The 18,954-nt window shown below is 48.9% G+C and overlaps 1 protein-coding gene across 5 annotated transcripts in view; it reads right to left on the reverse strand.

The window, feature by feature from the left end:
• Positions 1–13,448: 13,448 nt before the first annotated feature.
• The window catches only part of mcf2la (mcf.2 cell line derived transforming sequence-like a), a 225,589-nt gene continuing 220,083 nt past the window's right edge, over positions 13,449–18,954 (reverse strand). For 4 of the 5 annotated variants that reach the window (XM_059967758.1, XM_059967760.1, XM_059967761.1 and 1 more), the window contains exons 29-30: positions 16,314–16,417; positions 13,449–14,828 (exon numbers count right to left, since the gene is read on the reverse strand). In XM_059967758.1, coding sequence (XP_059823741.1) covers positions 14,734–14,828; positions 16,314–16,417 — 199 coding nt within the window. In that variant the 3' untranslated portion in view covers positions 13,449–14,733. The remainder of the gene's footprint in view (positions 14,829–16,313; positions 16,418–18,954) is intronic. The other variant, XM_059967763.1, reaches the window with a different exon arrangement.

The following is an 18,954-nucleotide window of genomic DNA, read 5'->3' on the forward strand; positions in this document are numbered from 1 at the left end:
TTTCATAACAGTATCTGGTGTGAATTTGATACTGTGTGCAGGCGCGAGGCATAAGCTTGATTCTCACAGCACCTGTGTGTACGGGAGGTGGGATTGGTGTGTGGCTGGATCTCCTTTTCCCCTAGACATATACCAGCCTGTTGGTTAAGTGTTACATTTGTGGGGGCTCATCCGGGATTGGATTGTCAGGGGCTGTGGAATTGCGCAGGCAGCAGTGCGGAGATGGACGGAGATAAGATTGTTAGCTGGTGCGAGTTGGAAGATGTACTGGTGCAGTATGCCTGTGTAGTGAGCGGGGTGGATTTTTGCATTTCGGGGATGCGTTAGTGCGGGGCTTAAGTTCGGTGAAGGGTATTGGGCAGGTAGAATTGGTAGCTAGACAGTGTGGTAAAGTGGTGGAGTCTAGCTGGGTGTTGGTTCGTACGAGTGCTGACGTCTTGACGTTGGAACTGCCAGCGACGGTCAGTGTTCCGGGGGAGGTGGGGCCGTGGGGGCTCCACACCCTCTCCGAGGATGAGGATGAGGAGACACCGGAGGAGGAGCTAGAACTAGGAGTGGCCTCTGGAGAGGTGCCCGGCACTAGTAAAGGGAGATTGGAGGAGGGAGGCGTGACTAAGCCCCGCTCCCCAGGTATGGGGGAAGCCTCGGAGCTGGCAGCCACACTTAACTCCCTGGTGGGGGTGGCCGAGAGGCCACGGCTGAAGCTGGGGGTGTTCTCCGGACCCAAGCCTACTCCAGACAGGGAGGAGGACTATGAGACCTGGATCAAGCATACGTCCTTGACGTTAGAGGAGTGGCCAGGCTCGGAGGAGGAGAAGAGGCAGCGATTGGTGGGAAGTTTGAGGGGTTTGGCAGCCAAAACAGTCCGGGAGTTGAAAGCTGAGAAGCCTGGAGCTTCAGTGGAGGAATGCATAGAAGTTTTGGAGGGAGCGTTTGGGTTGTCAGGGGAACCCTGGCTGCTTTTAGCAGAGTTTCAACGCCTGGAACAATGGAGAGGGGAAAAGCTCTCCGAGTACAGATTTCGGATGGAGGGGATGCTCTCGGGGCTGCGGCGCCGGGGGGTAGTGAAGGCGCCTGACGTGGCTAGCGTGAGGATGAGTCAGCTATTCAGTGGCTCTCTGGAGGAGGACAAGGTGGCGTGGTCTATCCGGCAGGCTTATAGGAAAGGCCCCCCTCCATCGTTCGGGCAACTGATTAGAGAGGTGCGAGAGGAAGAGAGAGCGTTGGGGCGGAAAAGGGTCTCGGGCCACCGGGAGCGATCCTCAGCGATACAGGAAGTGGTGGCTGGGTGGAGGATTGACAACCCCCCGGGGTGGGGAACCCTCTCTGGAGGGGAGGGACAGGGGAGGTACCCACTTCCGGGGGCGACCAGTGCAGTGGGTTGGGAGCAGGAGCCGTCCTGGGAGAGGAGGGGCGGCAGGCAGCATGTGCTTTAACTGTGGGAAAGAGGGGCATTTCAGGTGGGACTGTGGGCAGCCAAGGGTGTGCTATAGCTGTGGAGAAGAGGGACACTTTAGGTGGGATTGTGAGAGACAAGGAGTCCCGCGGAGGGCAAGCCCCCCTGCGACTAAGAAGGGAGAGGAGTCGGGAAACTTAGGAGAGGCTCAGTGAGGGAAAGGACTGGAGCCTCTGGAGGAACACGTTCCCAGAGATCAGCCGGAAGACCACCGGGTGCCCACGCCTCTGTTCCGGATGAGCTGGTAGGACCCCGTGCCAGTGTGGGTCTACGGATAGAGGGAATTTACGCAAAAACCGTTCTTGATACGGGATCGCAGGTGACCTTATTGTACCGGTCTTTCTACAATCAATATCTAAAGCATTTGCCCGTAACCCCATTTGCCGCCCTGTAGATTTGGGGTGTGAGCGAGGGTGACTACCCGTACGATGGGTACCTATCGGTGAGATTGGAGTTCTCGGAGGGCGATGTGGGAGTGTCGGAAGCTATTGAGACGTTGGTGTTGGTGTGTCCTGACCCGGTGGAAACCGGTGGTGCTGCCCTCCTGGTGGGGACTAACTCCCCCGTTGTGCGACGGCTCCTGGGAGCTTGTAAGGAGAAAGGGGGGGAAGACTTTCTGGAGACCCTCTCGGTGCATCCAGTGTTTCGAGCAGTGTTCGCAGAAGGGGTTGCCTCCCAAGGGCTGGACCCGGAGTGTAAACGAGGGACGGTGTGGTGTACGCAGGCGAGGCCCAAGGTGATCCGACCAGGGGAGGTAGCACTAGTGATGGGGACCCCCAGATTCCCAGGAGTGCCGACGGGAGAAGCCCTGTTAGTAGACGCCCCAGACGATCTTGAAGGGGAGACACGATTTCCGGCGGGGGCGCTGGTGAGGCCCGAAGTGCAGAGACCAGGGGTGGTACATGCGAGGCGAATAGCTATAAGTGTCAGGAACACCACGGCAAGAGAAATCACCTTTAAGAGGGGAATGCCGCTGGCACATCTGTTCCCGGTGACGGTAATGTCTAGCGCACCAGTGCAGACCCCTAACGGGGAGGGATCGGAGCATCGAAGGGAGCTGACCGCTGAAGCCTTTAACTTCGGGGATTCCCCAGTGTCGCCGGAGTGGAAACACAGGCTAGTGGAGAAGATGCTGAAGATGGAAGCTGTTTTTTCTCGGGGCGAGTTTGATGTTGGCTGCGCCAAAAGCACTCGCCACACCATCCGGGTGACGGAGGACACCCCGTTCCGAGAGAGATCCCGGCGGCTGGCCCCGGCAGATGTTGAGGACGTGCGACAGCACTTGCGCAAGTTGAAGGAGGCCGGAATCATAGCTGAGTCTCGAAGTCCTTATGCGTCTCCAATAGTGGTGGCACGGAAGAAGAATGGGCGAGTGCGCATGTGTGTTGACTACAGGACGTTGAATCGGCGAACTGTCCCTGATCAATATACTGTCCCGAGGGTCGAGGATGCGTCGGCCTGTCTGAGCGGTGCGAAGTGGTTCAGTGTGCTGGATTTAAGAAGTGGGTATTACCAGATCCCGATGAGTGCGGCCGATAAAGAGAAGACGGCCTTTATCTGCCCGCTGGGGTTCTTTCAGTTCGAACGAATGCCCCAAGGCATATCCGGAGCCCCAGTCACCTTCCAGAGGCTCATGGAGAGAACTGTGGGGGATATGAATCTGTTGGAGGTGCTGGTGTACCTGGACGATTTGATAGTGTTTGGATCGACTTTGGAGGAACATGAGGAGAGGCTGTTGAAGGTGTTGGGCCAGCTTAATGAAGAAGGGTTGAAGCTTTCCCTGGACAAATGCCAGTTCTGCAAGTCGTCAGTTAACTACATTGGCCATATCATTTCGCGAGAGGGAGTGGCTACTGATCCAACCAAGATAGAGGCCGTGACCACCTGGCCGAGACCCCAGAAAGTGGGCGCTCTGCGCTCATTTTTGGGGTTCTGTGGGTATTACAGCCGATTTGTGAAAGGATACGCCAAAGTGTGTCACCCGTTAACTCAGCTGTTGTGTGGCTATCCCCCGGTGGGGAAGAAGAGGACGGGGAACCAGAGGCAGGACGCTGGAGGATACTGGAACCCGGCGGAACCTTTTGGCTCGAGATGGGATGATCAATGTGAAGAGGCGTTCCGATCTTTGAAAAGGTCACTGACCCAGGCCCCGGTGTTGGCTTTTGCCGATCCCCAGAAGCCATATGTGCTGCACACGGATGCCAGCCGAGAGGGTCTCGGGGCTGTTCTGTACCAGGAGCATGGCAAAGCATTGAGACCGGTAGCCTTTGTCAGCCCAAGCTTGTCGCCATCGGAGAGAAACTATCCCACTCACAAGTTGGAGTTCCTGGCGCTGAAGTGGGCGGTGGTGGACAAGCTGGGCGATTACCTTTACGGAGCCAAGTTTGAGGTGAGAACGGATAACAATCCTCTCACTTATATTTTGACTTCGGCGAAGCTGGATGCCACAGGACATCGGTGGCTGGCGGCATTGTCGGTATATGATTTCAGCCTGAGGTACCGCCCAGGAAGCAGGAATGTCGATGCGGATGCATTGTCATGTCGGGAGCCGGGGGAGGAGGAGAGGGATGAGGAGTGGGAGAATGTCCCTGCCCCTGGAGTGAAGGCGATGTGTCAGTTTGCTATCACTGTGAAGGCCGAGGGAAGAGGGAGGCTGGAGCGAGCCGTGGACCATTTGGGGGTTTTTGACGACGCCATACCCCTAGTTTACTGTGACCTGACCGCACTGCGGACTAAACAGTTGCCGGAACTGAGTCCGGGGGAAGTGGCAACTGCTCAGCAAAATGACCCGGGCATTGGCACTGTGTGGAGAGCGGTAGAGAAGGGGGATGTGGAGTTGACTGAGAAGCTGAAACACCCATTCGTGCCTCTGTTATTGAAGGAGTGGCCTCGGTTAAAGTTGAAGAACCAAGTCTTGTACCGGGTAACTGCACCTCCAGACCAACCCCGCCGTTGGCAACTGGTCCTGCCGGAGGAATATCGCCAGACTGTACTCCAGGCCTTACATGATGATTCTGGACACTTGGGGGTGGAAAAGACATATGGATTACTCAAAGACCGGTTCTACTGGCCCCGGATGAGGGGGGACGTCGAAGAATACTGTAGGGGATGCCGTCGTTGCATCCAGAGGAAGACCCTGCCAGCGTTGGCGGCTCCACTGTCGCACTTGCAGAGTGCGGGACCTCTGGACCTGGTATGTATGGATTTCCTGTCGATTGAGCCTGACACCAGCAACACCGCAAATGTCTTAGTCATCACCGATCATTACACTCGCTATGCTCAGGCATTTCCCACCAAGGATCAGAAGGCGACGACAGTGGCGAAGGTGTTATGGGAGAAGTACTTTGTGCATTACGGCCTTCCCAGGCGAATCCATAGTGATCAGGGGCGGGACTTTGAGAGCCGCCTTATCCAGGAATTACTGACTATGCTTGGGGTGGAGAAATCCAGGACTACCCCTTACCACCCACAGGAAGATCCTCAGCCAGAGAGATTCAACAGGACCCTGTTGGATATGCTCGGGACGCTGGAGATTGGGCAGAAAAGCAGGTGGAGTCGTCATATTGTACAATTGGTTCACTGTTACAATTGTACTCGCAATGATGCTACAGGGTATTCACCCTATTATCTCATGTTCGGGCGGGAAGCGAGGTTGCCCATTGACTTGTGTTTTGGGGTTGAAGTGGGTGAATTACCCGGGAAGTCCTATCTAAAGTATGTGTCCGACATGAAGAGGGAGTTACAGCGGGCGTACGAGTTGGCCGAGGCGGCGGCTACCAAAAAAATTCAGAGGATGACCGAAAGGTGAAGTTTGTCCAATTATTACCGGGCGACCGGGTCCTTTTATGGAATTTGGGAGTCCCTGGTATGCACAAGTTGGCAGATCGATGGGCGGCCAGCCCCTATGTAATAGAGAGCCAGATGTCGAACCTGCCCGTTTACCGGGTGAAACCTGAGGATGGGAATGGGCCTATCAAGGTACTCCATCGGAATCATCTGCTGCCCCTGGGTCAGGCGGTGCAGGTGGACAAGGAGCCAGAGTGGGTGGTTGCGCCTAGTACAAGGACTCTGCGAGGGCACGGAGAAAGGGAAGAGCCCGCTGCTGAAGAGCGGGGACGGGTCCCTCACCCGGGAATGGCTACCGATTCAGAGGAGGACGACTCAGATGAGTGGGCCCTGTTCCCATTCACTGACACTCCAATTCCAGAAGAGGAGGCTCCTGGCCCTTCCCATACTGAATTGGGTGAGAGGAGGGAAGGTAGTGTGGGTCAGATGGAGAGGCAGTCAGCATTGGGGGGAGAGAGGGTGGAACCCGAGTGTGAGCTGTTGGGTTCTCAGGTGAGGGGGGAACCCCGTGAGGAAGGGGGTGCGGGTCTGTCAGGTAGACCTGGGGTGTCCAAAACAGTGGGTTCACAGGTGAAGAGGGAGCCCAGTGAGGCAGAAGGGGTATGGAGATCTCAGAGAAGTAGGCGCCCCCACCCCCCCCCCCCCGGAGCGGTTGACATATGTGGTACCAGGAGAACCAAGTGTGATTTCTACTGTTCTGGGTAGTTATGTCACTGCTTTCTGCACCTGGGTTGGGTTTTGTGTGTTGCAAGAAGCTTTGGGGAACTCTAGTAATGCCATGAGGGCATGACATTTGCTGGTGAGGGGAGAATGTACAATGTCTTGTGTATGTGACTCAAAATGGCTTTTTTTGGTTTGTTAAGAGTAGGAAAGCTTCTTTGTCTGATAAGTGTTTCTCTCGCAGTTGTTCAGCTTTAGACTTGCTGATATGGGGATTGTATTCATTTGTTAACCAAAGAGGAATGTTACTTTGTCTTGTGAGGCTGGGAACTTGGGAGGGGTTTTCGCGGGTTTTCAAGAGAGTCGGGAGGAAGACGCCGAGGAAGGTGGACGTGCACTGCACTGCTTGGTTGACCACCGGGGGTGGTCCCGGGTACGAAGACGTGGAGGTCGGAGGCAAGCGACGAGGGGTCAAATGGTTCGATGGTTGAGCTCCAACGATGTGCACTAAACTGACTGAACTTTGATAAGTTGGCACCTTTTGCTTTTTCTTTTCTTTCATATATATTGTATTGCCTAGTACTCTTTTAGTTTTAGTCAACTCTTTAAAGTGTATTTAATAACGGTATCTGGTGTGAATTTGATACTGTGTGTGGGCGCGAGGCATAAACTTGATTCTCACAGCACCTGCGCGTATGGGAGGTGAGATTGGTGTGTGGCTGGATCTCCTTTTCCCCTAGACATACACCAGCCTGTTGGTTAAGTGTTACACATGGACTGATTATGATAGCATGGTTTTGTTAATGGTAGGTCATGTCTAACCAATCTTATAGAGTTTTTTGAGGAAGTCACTAGGAAGGTTGATGAAGACGAGGCATTGGATGGTGTCTACATGGACTTTAGGGAAGGATTTGATGAGATCCAATATGGGAAGTTGGTTGAGACCTGGCATTCAGGATGAGGTAGTAAATTGGATTAGAAATTGGCTTTGTGGGAGAAGCCAGAGAGTGGTAGTAGATGGTTGCCTCTCTAACTGGAGGCCTGTGACTAATGGTGTGCTGCTGGGTCCTTTGTTGTTTTTCATTTATATCAGTGATTTGGTTAATAATGTGGTAAACTGGATCAGCAAATTTGTGGACGACACCAAGACCGGAGTTGCAGTGCATTGAGGATTACTATGAAAGTTTGCAGTGGGACCTTGCAGTATGTCTCCCTGCTCACTGGGAAAACAGAGACACCTCCTTCTCCTTCATTAGGGAGAGTGAAAGCCTGTGGTATGTCGTATACAGGGTGAAATGCGAAGCCTTTGGGGTAACTGCAAGTCTGTTGCTTTGCTCTCTCTTGAGTGCTTAGCGGTGGGTGCTGATGCTTTTTTTGCCAGTGGGGGGTAGGGGGGATCGTTGCTTGCTGCCGCTTACACACGGGAGGGAGAGGAGTTGGGGGGGGACTTTGGGGTTCTGACATTTAACTCTCATTCATTCTTTGGAGCACTCCTCTGTTTTCATGGATGCTTGCAAAGAAAAAGCATTTCAGAATGTATATTGTATACATTTCTGACATTAAATTGGACCTTTGAACCAGCTGGAAAAATGGGCTGAAAACTGGCTGATGGAACTTAATGCACTTCAGTGAGACGTTGCACTTCAGTAAGTGTGAACGATAGAGCACTGAGGAGTGCAATAGAACATGGGGATCTGGGAATGCAGGTCCATAATTCATTGAAAGTACTGCACAGGTAGACAGGGTCATAAAGAAAGCTTTTGGTAGTTTGGCCTTCATAGATCAAAATACTGAATACAAGAAATGGGATATTATGGTGAAGTTGTATTAGATGTTGGTGAGTATCATGTGCATTTTTGATCAACTACCTACAGGAAAGATGTAAATAAGATTGAAAGCATACAGAGAAAGTCTGCAAGGATGCTGCTGTGTCTGGAGGATCTGAGTTATAAGGAAAGATTTAATAGATTAGGACTTTATTCCTTGGAATGCAGACGGTTGAGGGAAGATTTAATAGAGGTATACAGAATTATGAGGGGTATAGATAGGATAAATGCAAGCAGGCTTTTTCCATTGAGGTTTCATGGGACTACAACTAGAAGTCATGGGTTAAGGGGGAAAGTTGAAAAGTTTCGGGGGAACATGAGGGAAAACTTCTTCACTCAGAGGATCGTGAGAGTGTGGAACAAGCTGCCAGCACAAGTGGTGCATATGAGCTCGATTTCGATGTTTAAGAGAAATTTAGATAGGTACATGGATGGTAGGGGTATGGAGGGCTATGGTCTAGAAGCTGGGAGTAGGCAGTTTAAATGTTTTGGCACAGACGAGATGAGTCAAAGGGCCTGTTTCTCTATGACTCAATATGTCACCATATACAACCCTGAGATTCATTTTCCTGTGGCATGCTCAATAAATCCAATAACTATAATAGAATCATTGCAAGACCACACAAACAGGGTGGACAACCAGTGTGCAAAAGATAATAAACTGGCAAATACAAAAAGAAAGTAAAAAAAAGAAAGAATAATAATAAGTAAACAAATATCAAGAACACGAGATGAAGGGACCTCGAAAGAGAGCCTGTTATTTGTGGGAACAGTTTAGTGATGGGGCAAGTGAAGATGAGTGAAGGTTCAAGAGCCTGATGGCTGAAGAGTAGTAACTGCTCCTGAACCTGGTGGTGCGAGCCCTGAGGTTCCTATAGCTTCTTCCTGATGGTTGTGGTGAGGTCACTGATGATGGATGCTGCTTCTCTGCGACAAGGCTCAGTGTCGATGTGCTGAACGCTGGTGGGGGATCTTTATCTGTGAAGAAAGATGGAGGGGAGGGCTGAAGGGAGCTGGACCATGTGCACAGTCCCAACTCTCTCCAGCCTCCTCAGGCATTGCTGAGCTTTCCTGGGTGTAGGATATGATTCCTGGGATCATGAGAAGTTGTGAGAGATGTGCTCTCCCAGAAATTTGAAATTGCTCGCAGTTTCCACTGCTGTGCTGCCGATGGAAAGAGGGGATTGCATGTTACAAGTTCTTCTGAGTTTAGTAAACACTCTCCATTGTCTTGTTGACATTGAGGAAAAGGTTATTTGTCTGGTACTGTCATGGTTTCTTGAAACAATCAGGAGACGCAGAAGATTCTTCGAGAAATTTAAGCCTTTATTTGCAAACAAAAGCTGAGACAATTAATGAACGTGTCACTAATTGCCTGCCGAACCTAGTTCACAGTATTCTTTATAGTAATTTCTTATCTCAGTTACATTAGCATATACTTTGACTGGTCCCCATACCATCACACCACTCCACGATCCCGTCTACTACCGTTATCTCTACATGCTTACTTTCACTGTTAGCTACATTCTCAAGGCACTGATGCGTTCAATAGTATAGAGACAATACAGAGATTACATTCTGGCCAATAAATTGGATATATAGCAAATAGCAAACACAAGGCTGGTTACATAGTACTGGCCACACAGCAAACAGTGCAACTTTATTCTCCAATAGTACCAAGCCTTGAACTCTTCCACCTCCTCTGCAGGCCATCTCATCATTGTTGGTGATGAGCCCCACCAACATCACATCTTCAGTGAAGTTGATGATGTGATTGCTTGGGTGTTTGGCCATGCACTCTTGTCTGAGCAATGCAATAGGCTCAGCACACCTCCCTGGGGACACTCATGCTGAGGAAGATGCAGAGGGAGGACCGGTTGTGCATCCTAGCTATCAGAAAAACAAATAATTAACCCATTCTGACTCACTATCTGGGCCTTGAATCTATGCCTTTTTCAGTTACCTATTCTGTAAGCCCCACCCACTTTCCATCCTATCACCCCCTACCCACCTCCCCCACCATCACCCACCCTCTACCCATCTCCCTCTCATCCACCATCTTCCACCCATCACCCTTCCATCACCTACCCTCCACCATCATTCTCCCATCCACCTACTCTTCCCAGTCGCTTCCCACTAATCTACTATTCAGAAAGCTGCCATTTGGCAACTCCACATATTACCTTCCCACCCATCGTCTTCTTGCCCACCATCTCCCATCTATCACCTTCCCACTCTCCATCTTCCCACCCACCATCACCTTCCCACTCTCCATCTTCCTGCCCACCATCACCTTCCCACTCTCCATCACCTTCCCACTCTCCATCTTCCCACTCTCCATCACCTTCCCACTCTCCATCACCTTCCCACCCACCATCACCTTCCCACTCTCCATCACCTTCCCACTCTCCATCACCTTCCCACCCACCATCACCTTCCCACTCTCCATCTTCCTGCCCACCATCACCTTCCCACTCTCCATCTTCCTGCCCACCATCACCTTCCCACTCTCCATCACCTTCCCACTCTCCATCTTCCCACTCTCCATCACCTTCCCACTCTCCATCACCTTCCCACCCACCATCACCTTCCCACTCTCCATCACCTTCCCACCCACCATCACCTTCCCACTCTCCATCACCTTCCCACCCACCATCACCTTCCCACTCTCCATCACCTTCCCACTCTCCATCACCTTCCCACCCACCATCACCTTCCCACTCTCCATCACCTTCCCACCCACCATCACCTTCCCACTCTCCATCACCTTCCCACTCTCCATCACCTTCCCACCCACCATCACCTTCCCACTCTCCATCACCTTCCCACTCTCCATCACCTTCCCACCCACCATCACCTTCCCACTCTCCATCTTCCTGCCCACCATCACCTTCCCACTCTCCATCTTCCTGCCCACCATCACCTTCCCACTCTCCATCACCTTCCCACCCACCATCACCTTCCCACTCTCCATCTTCCCACCCACCATCACTTTCCCACTCTCCATCTTCCTGCCCACCATCACCTTCCCACTCTCCATCTTCCTGCCCACCATCACCTTCCCACTCTCCATCACCTTCCCACTCTCCATCACCTTCCCACTCTCCATCTTCCCACCCATCACCTTCCCACTCTCCATCTTCCTGCCCACCATCACCTTCCCACTCTCCATCACCTTCCCACCCACCATCACCTTCCCACTCTCCATCTTCCCACCCACCATCACCTTCCCACTCTCCATCTTCCTGCCCACCATCACCTTCCCACTCTCCATCACCTTCCCACCCACCATCACCTTCCCACTCTCCATCTTCCTGCCCACCATCACCTTCCCACTCTCCATCACCTTCCCACCCACCATCACCTTCCCACTCTCCATCTTCCCACCCACCATCACCTTCCCACTCTCCATCACCTTCCCACCCACCATCACCTTCCCACCCACCATCACCTTCCCACTCTCCATCTTCCTGCCCACCATCACCTTCCCACTCTCCATCTTCCCACCCACCATCACCTTCCCACTCTCCATCACCTTCCCACCCACCATCACCTTCCCACTCTCCATCTTCCCACCCACCATCACCTTCTCACTCTCCATCACCTTCCCACCCACCATCACCTTCCCACTCTCCATCTTCCCACCCACCATCACCTTCCCACTCTCCATCACCTTCCCACCCACCATCACCTTCCCACCCACCATCACCTTCCCACTCTCCATCTTCCTGCCCACCATCACCTTCCCACTCTCCATCTTCCCACCCACCATCACCTTCCCACTCTCCATCACCTTCCCACCCACCATCACCTTCCCACTCTCCATCTTCCCACCCACCATCACCTTCCCACTCTCCATCTTCCTGCCTACAATCTCCCAATCTTTCCACCATCTCCCAGTCACACTCCCCAACCCACCATTGCCATATCCTACCCTCCAGCTTACCATTCCTCAACCTGTCTATGCAGCAACAAGCAACTGGGAGGCCTTAGTGAGACCCTGTCTGTAGTTTTGTGTGGAGCTTGGGTCTCCTTAACTAGGAAGGATGTACTCAGAAAAGAGTCAAAACCTTGGAAAAAAACATGCATCATTCTCAAAACCTCATGAAGAGTCGAAGTGTTTAAAAAGCATTCAGTATAGTAGACAGAACCTTAGGTCTACATACTGCATATATTGGGAACACACAGAAGCCCAGAGTGAATGGTGGAAGGAGTAAATCATTGCATATAATATCCATAGACTTATCCCATCAAGTGCCTACCTGCTGGCCCATCTCTGACACAGACTTTGTTTTCCCCAATGGCCTTGCGTCATTACACACAACTGGAGTGGAAGGAAGTCATCCCTAGTTTTAAGGGGCAATCTAGGTATTGTAGTCCTGACATAATTTCCAAACCACAATATCAACCACCCTCTTCCTCTGCAAATGCTGCCTGAACTATTAAGTTCCTCTAGCATCTTTATATGTTGCTACATATGCAAAGTTGTGTGTGGCTGTGTCAGAAATATGATTGTAGCATCGTTTGTGGAAGGTTTGTGTACAAGGAATCCATTTCCAGAAATGTGTGATACTGAATGCAGAATTATTTGGTTGTAATGTGTGCAGGAATGCTGGTTGCTGGACAACTGTGTAAAATTATTTTAGAACATGATAACAATTACAGCACGGAAACAGGCCATCTTGACCGTCCTAGTCCGTGCTGAACGGTTACTCTCACCTAGTCCCACTGACCTGCACTCAGCCCATAACCCTCCATTCCTTTCCTGTCTATATACCTATCCAATTTTTTTTTAAATGACAATATCAAACCTGCCTCTACCACTTCTACAGGAAGCTCGTTCTGAGTAAAGAAATTCCCCTTCGTGTTACCCTTAAACTTTTGCTCCCCAACTCTCAACTCATGTCCTCTTGTTTGAATCTCCCCTACTCTCAATGGAAAAAAGCCTATCCACGTCAACTCTATGTATCCCCCTCATAATTTTAAATACCTTTATCAAGTCCCCCCTCAATCTTCTACGCTCCAAAGAATAAAGACCTAACTTGTTCAACCTTTCTCTGTAACTTAGGTGCTGGAACCAAGGTAACATTCTAGTAAATCTCCTCTGTTCTCTTTCTATTTTGTTGACATCGTTCCTATAATTCGGTGACCAGAATTGTACACAATACTCCAAATTTGGCCACACCAAATTCATTTATTTTGGAGATCCAGCATGGAACAGCCCCTCTAGTCCGACGAACTGTGCTGCCCATTAATCCACTGTTTTACCCAAGGATAATCACAGGGCAATTGATCATGACCAATTAACCACTACCTCACTGGACTGTGGGAGGACACTGGAGCACCTGGAGGAAACCCATGCACATACGGGAAGAACTTCCTTATCCAGCACGTTTCATCAGGCACTGTAATAGTGTCACACTAACCACCATGTTACTGTGGTGTAGAGAGACATTTGGAGAGGTGTATGTGTAAGAAATTGTGGTGACATGTTTGTGTGTTTCAAATATGATGAGCAAACGGAGTTGATGTTAAACAATTATCATAGTTATTATATACATATGCTGTGTCACAATTATTTTGCAATATATTTCAAACTTATAGAAAGTAATCCTTATAAATAGTACAATATAATAGATGAGAGCTATTCCAATAGTATGTATCAGTTATTTCTTACTTTATTGTACACATGCTTCCATACACAAAATACAGTTGGACACAACTTGGACAGGATCTGAATGATGGACATCAGTTATTAAAGTGGACTGAGTATGCTGAGCCAGAAGTGCCAAGACATTTACTGCATTGCAAAATCTAAAAGAGAGCATTTTAAAAGTGTGATCAATAGCCAAATATTGGACCCATGAAAATCCTAAAAGGCCTGACAAGCACTGAGACATCAGCCCCAGCTGAGGCTATTAATGCCCATCAGACACTGACTCATCTGCTAGCAAGGGTGACACTGGGTGAGGAGCAGCAGGCAGATTTCTCTCTGTGCAGATAGCACCAAAGTAAGCTATTATATCTGGAAGTATTCTCAAGTTCACGTCCATGGCCAAGAACAAAAGTAATTTGCTACAATGTACTCAAACACCAAGGTTCAAGGACACTGTGGAGAATCTTCTATTTGTAACATACTCTTGATAAAGAGTTCCTAATACGTCAATTGATAATGGCAGCAATTTTGCCGTCTCTATGATATAGAGCTTGTGGGACTATGGAATGCTGGGGGTGGGACGGAGCAACACAGGACTTCAACAGATGGATGGAAAAAGTGATGGAAAACAAAAAAATAACATGGAAGCTTGTAATGTAGACACTCTTAAATATTTCATCTTGAAATGGTAAATGTTCAGCATTTCTAGATCAGATTTTCTCAGGGGTTATTAAGAAGAGGTTCCTCTCCCATGCACTAGATCCTGGGAACAGATGAATGTAACGGGCACACACACTTAGAAGCATCCAAAAATCACAGTTAAGCGCTAGGAAGTGGAGCTCAATACAATTGCCGGTTTCCCAAAAATATTCAGAGCTCCTGTTGAAGTATTGTCACCATTGTTTACATGATAAGTGCTCTCTTCCTAACATGGTCTCACATTACTGCCTTCATCACTCCTCTCTACTCTACCATGCTGCCTGGGCCTACACCTTAGCTTCTTGTCCATCAGAAAGTGGTCAAGCTTCACACAGAGCGCAGCCTCAGTGTTCATGGATGTTATTTAGCTCCTGGCTCCCCATTGTTGAAGGCACCCAGTTTCAGCTCCAGGGATATCGGTGGCAATCTCCACTCCAGGAAAAGTTCTGGAAACGTTAATACCACAGCTGGCATTGACCGTAAGCCCAGGGTGCGAAGAAGCAGCAGGACAACTCATGGACTCTCTACCTCAGTGCCGGTTACATTGGAAAGGAAAGGTTTGAGAAGAAGGACCACCAATTTTGTAAGTATTAGCCCTTTAAGTCGCTGATGCTGATGCCACTGGCTGTATAATGGTCAGTGCAGCTGGATGCAGAGCTCAGAGTACTTGAAGCACTGGCTGACTCTAGATTTAAAGAGAGAGAGAGTGAATAAAAAATTAAGAACAAGTACCACAAGGATATTGAACCAAATACAGAGATAAAAGCTTTTCCTGTTCTGAGGCCAAAAGCTAGTAGCTTACTTAGAGTTTGGACAGTTCGCAGTTCATTCTTTTCACTTCACATAGTAAAGTACAATATGAGTGAGTGTGAAAAGTGCATTTGGGAAGAGGAAAGCTCACAGTATCTTCTACAGTATTAATGCACAGAGTGATGTTGGGTCCAAGTTCATAGCTTACCTAAATTGGCCACACAAGTAGATAGGGTGATAAAGATGATGAATGGAATGCTTGCCTTTATTGGTCAGGGCATTTAGTAAAAGAGTCAGAAAGAAACGTTACAGCTGTTAGGTTGCACTTGGAGTATTGTGTGCAATCCTGGTCACCCTATTGTAGGAAGGATGTGGAGGCTTTGGAGACAATGCCAGGATGCTAACTGGATTAGAGAGCATGAGCCTTAAGGAGAGGCTGGACGGACTTAAAATGTTGATCCAGAGTGCTGGAAACTGAGGGGAGACTAGTAAAAGTTTAGGGAATTATAAGCATAGGTAATGCAAATAATATGATTCTTTTTCTCAGATTAAAAATGTCAATACTGGAGGAAATGTATTTAAAGTGAGAGGGGGAAGTTGAAAGGAGATGTGCAGGGCTAGGTTTATTTTACACACAATGGTCGATGCCTGGAACAGACTGTCAGGAATAGCGGTGAATGGGAAGCTATTAGACACATGGATATGCAGGGAATAGGGTCATATGCAGAAGAGTCACACAGGCAGAAGAGAGTTCAGCACAGACATTGTAGGCCCAAGGGAGACACCAGAAACCTGCAGATGCTGGAATCTGGAGCAACACAAGAATTGCTGGAGGATTTCAGCAGCTCAGGCAGAGCCTACAGAGTAAAATGGAGAGTCAGCATTTCAGATCAAGACCCGTCATCTGATCTCCAGGTGCTGTCTGACCTGCTGTGTTCCTCCAGTGCATTTTGTGTTGACTGTACACTGTGATGTTCTATATTCTACAAAGTAACAGTAATTGTGTCACCTTCATACCCATTATGTGAGCACTGAGTTTTCAATTTGTTTGTGCGCTAGGCCAAACTGGTGTTAACGAGATTAGGACAAATAGGTCAGTTCACTGATTGTAGTACTCTAAAAGCATAAAGGAACAAATTAATAATGGGGTTAGTTAGCTCTCTGGTGTGGTACGTAACAGGCTGGACAACATAATAATGGGCCGAGCAGCATAAGAACCTGGGGTAACAGGTGAGAAGGGAGATAAGTCAATGGAGGTAGAACATACTAATGGAGGGGGCAATATGTTAGTAAAGCAAGAGTAATAATAACCATCAGTGGATGTGCTGTGGTGGATGGGTGCCATTCATGATGGCTGCTGGATCCTGGGGTGTTAATAATGCTGGCCTACAGCGAGCAGCCAATCTGAGATCTTTCTTACCTGAGCTGCTTATGGACCGAGAAGAACTAGAATCTCTGAGCAGTGTCTGTAGGGTTGTAGCTGGAACCCAGCCCTCTTTATTTGTATTGAGATTTCTTACGAGCCTTAGAGCAAAATAAAACCTGTATGAGCTTCACCCCTAATCCATTTTTAGCACGGAGGTAACAACATACTGATTGTTGGGCCAGTAATCACTGAATATGGACTTACAAAGCTAATACATGCAAAAATGCTCTGGAGTTAACTCTAAAGGAACCGGAATGAATAATTAACTGTATAACATTTGGTAAAAAATTTTGACAACTTTTTGACAAACACTGTATTTCCTCCTCCAAGTGATGTGTAGTTCTGATCACATTCAGACAGGATAATAAAGAAAGCAGCCAATTGCTTACATTGTGCTCAGCAACTGGGGTCCATCAGTGTTCTGGACCAGTCAGTATAAACATATTGCAAATGAACTCTAAAGTGATTGGAAATAGACCATCTGAGACTGGGACCAGGAACCATCACAAAAGACAGGACCTCCCGGTTGCCACCCACTTTGCCTCTCATTCCCATCTAGATATGTCCATACATGGCCTCCTCTACTGCCATGATGAGGCCAAAGTCAGGTTGGAGGAGCAACACCTCATCTACCGTCTGGGTAGCCTCCAGCCTGGTGGTATGAACATTGAATTCTCCAATTTCCGGTAATTCCCTCCCCCTCCCCCTTTCCCTATCCCAGGTCCCTCTTTGCCTCTCTGCCCTTTCAACTTTCTGCTTCTTTATCTCTACAGTTCTTTCATGCCCCTCCCCCCTTTATCTTTCCTCTGATTGGTTTTCCACCTGGTGCCTCTAGGCTCTCCCCATCTCTATTACTGGGCTTCCGCCCTCTCTTCCCCCCCATTCCTGATGAAGGGTCTCGGCCTGAAACATTGGCTACTCTTTTCTCACGGATGCTGCCTGACCTGCTGATTTCTTCCAGCGTTGTTACTGAATAATGATACACTACGAAAGGTATGCATGACTACCTTTATCAATGGAAGAGGGCTGAACAGAGATTTGACATTGAATGCCAATGGCTGCTTGCTTCAGATTCAATGAAGTACATGGTAAAAACAGCAACTTGGGCTGCAGTGTGTGTTACTCCTTTCATCTACCTTCTCTCGCTCTTCCTCATCCCAAGTTGTCCTGTTGTTTGTTACTGTGGAGTGCTGTGCACTCTGTTCCTGTCACCCTGGGCTTCTACATATTGAAGGTGTCTTCACTACTGTTCCAAGCATCAGAAGCACATTGCCACCATGATAATGGCTTGCTCAGTCTCACACACTGGCTTGGGTGATGCCCCTCTTTGCTTGGGTTTGCAGCCATTTTTTGTGGGCATCTCTTATCTTTGAACACTTGGCCAGTAAGGCTGCTGGAGCATGGGACGAAATTGGGGAAAGTGGTGTATCCAGGGTAAAAGCATCAGGCCAGCTTTCAGGGAGTCTTGTCAACAGCTGTATAAATGGCATTCTTGTCAGCTTACAGACTGGCTGTGCATTGATGTGTTGGAGTTTAGAAGAATGGTGGTGACTTTATTTGAAAATATCAAATCTAAAAGGGGCTTAACAGGGTAAATGTTGGAATGTTTTCCCGAGTGGGAGAGTCATGAAGAAGGGGACATGACTGCCAAATGACTGTCATAAATCTGGTGTGTAGAAATTTCTTCTCTCAGAACGGAGTGACTTCCTCAAATACTCTACCACTGAGAGTGGTAGACTGAATCATTAGATATGTTTAATATTAAGGAATTACTAGGGGAACTGAAGAAAACAGGAATTGGGCCTGCATTGATCAGCCATATTGAATAGTGAAGCAGATTTAAGGAGCCTGGTTGCATGCTACTGGTTGTTTTTCCTTAGCTTGTGTTCTTGTAGAAGACCTTATCGTCATCGACACAGAGCCCAAGCAGTTGTTAGTTTCATCAATGATAGAAAACAGAGTAACAGAGCCTTCTACACTGGTACACAGCTGACTGCAAAGTACTCTCCACAGACCTCGATGGATCCCGTGGCAAAGGTTGTGGGAGGGATGGTCACTTTGACAGCCACTGGAGAATGTTGCCCCAGCTCCTGTAATGTGACTGACATGACACGGGTCACCTGGGTGCTTGAAATACCAAGATGACTGGGTCACTCCCTATACGGCCTGTCGGCAGGAATGTAACAGGCTGACTGTGCTGATTCCTCTCCTCCTGTGCTGGAGGATCCGGTTGCCATGGTTTTCCCCAGTGTCCCAAGAATTGCAGCACAAACAGCGTCTGCAATTTGTGTGGCCAAGGAGAGATGCAAAGTTGGTAGAATGCGTGACAATGAACAGCAGCTAGCTCACACTACAACTGCTGGCAAGGACATATTAGGAGTACTGCATACAGTTCTGATCACCCTACAACAGGAGCTATGTCATTAAGTTGGACAGGGTGGAAGTAAGATTTATGAAGATGCTAATTGGATTGGAGGGTTTGGGTTATGAGGAAAGCTGGATAGGCTGGGAATGGTTCCCATAGGAAGCGGAGGGGCTACTTTATAGAGGTTAATGAAATTATGAAGGGCATCAATAAGGTGAATAGCCAAAGTCATTTTGCCACAGTAGGAGAGCCCAGTTAGAGGGCATAGGT

The sequence above is a fragment of the Hypanus sabinus genome, chromosome 4 (assembly GCF_030144855.1).
Source record: "Hypanus sabinus isolate sHypSab1 chromosome 4, sHypSab1.hap1, whole genome shotgun sequence".
Lineage (NCBI taxonomy): Eukaryota > Metazoa > Chordata > Chondrichthyes > Myliobatiformes > Dasyatidae > Hypanus > Hypanus sabinus.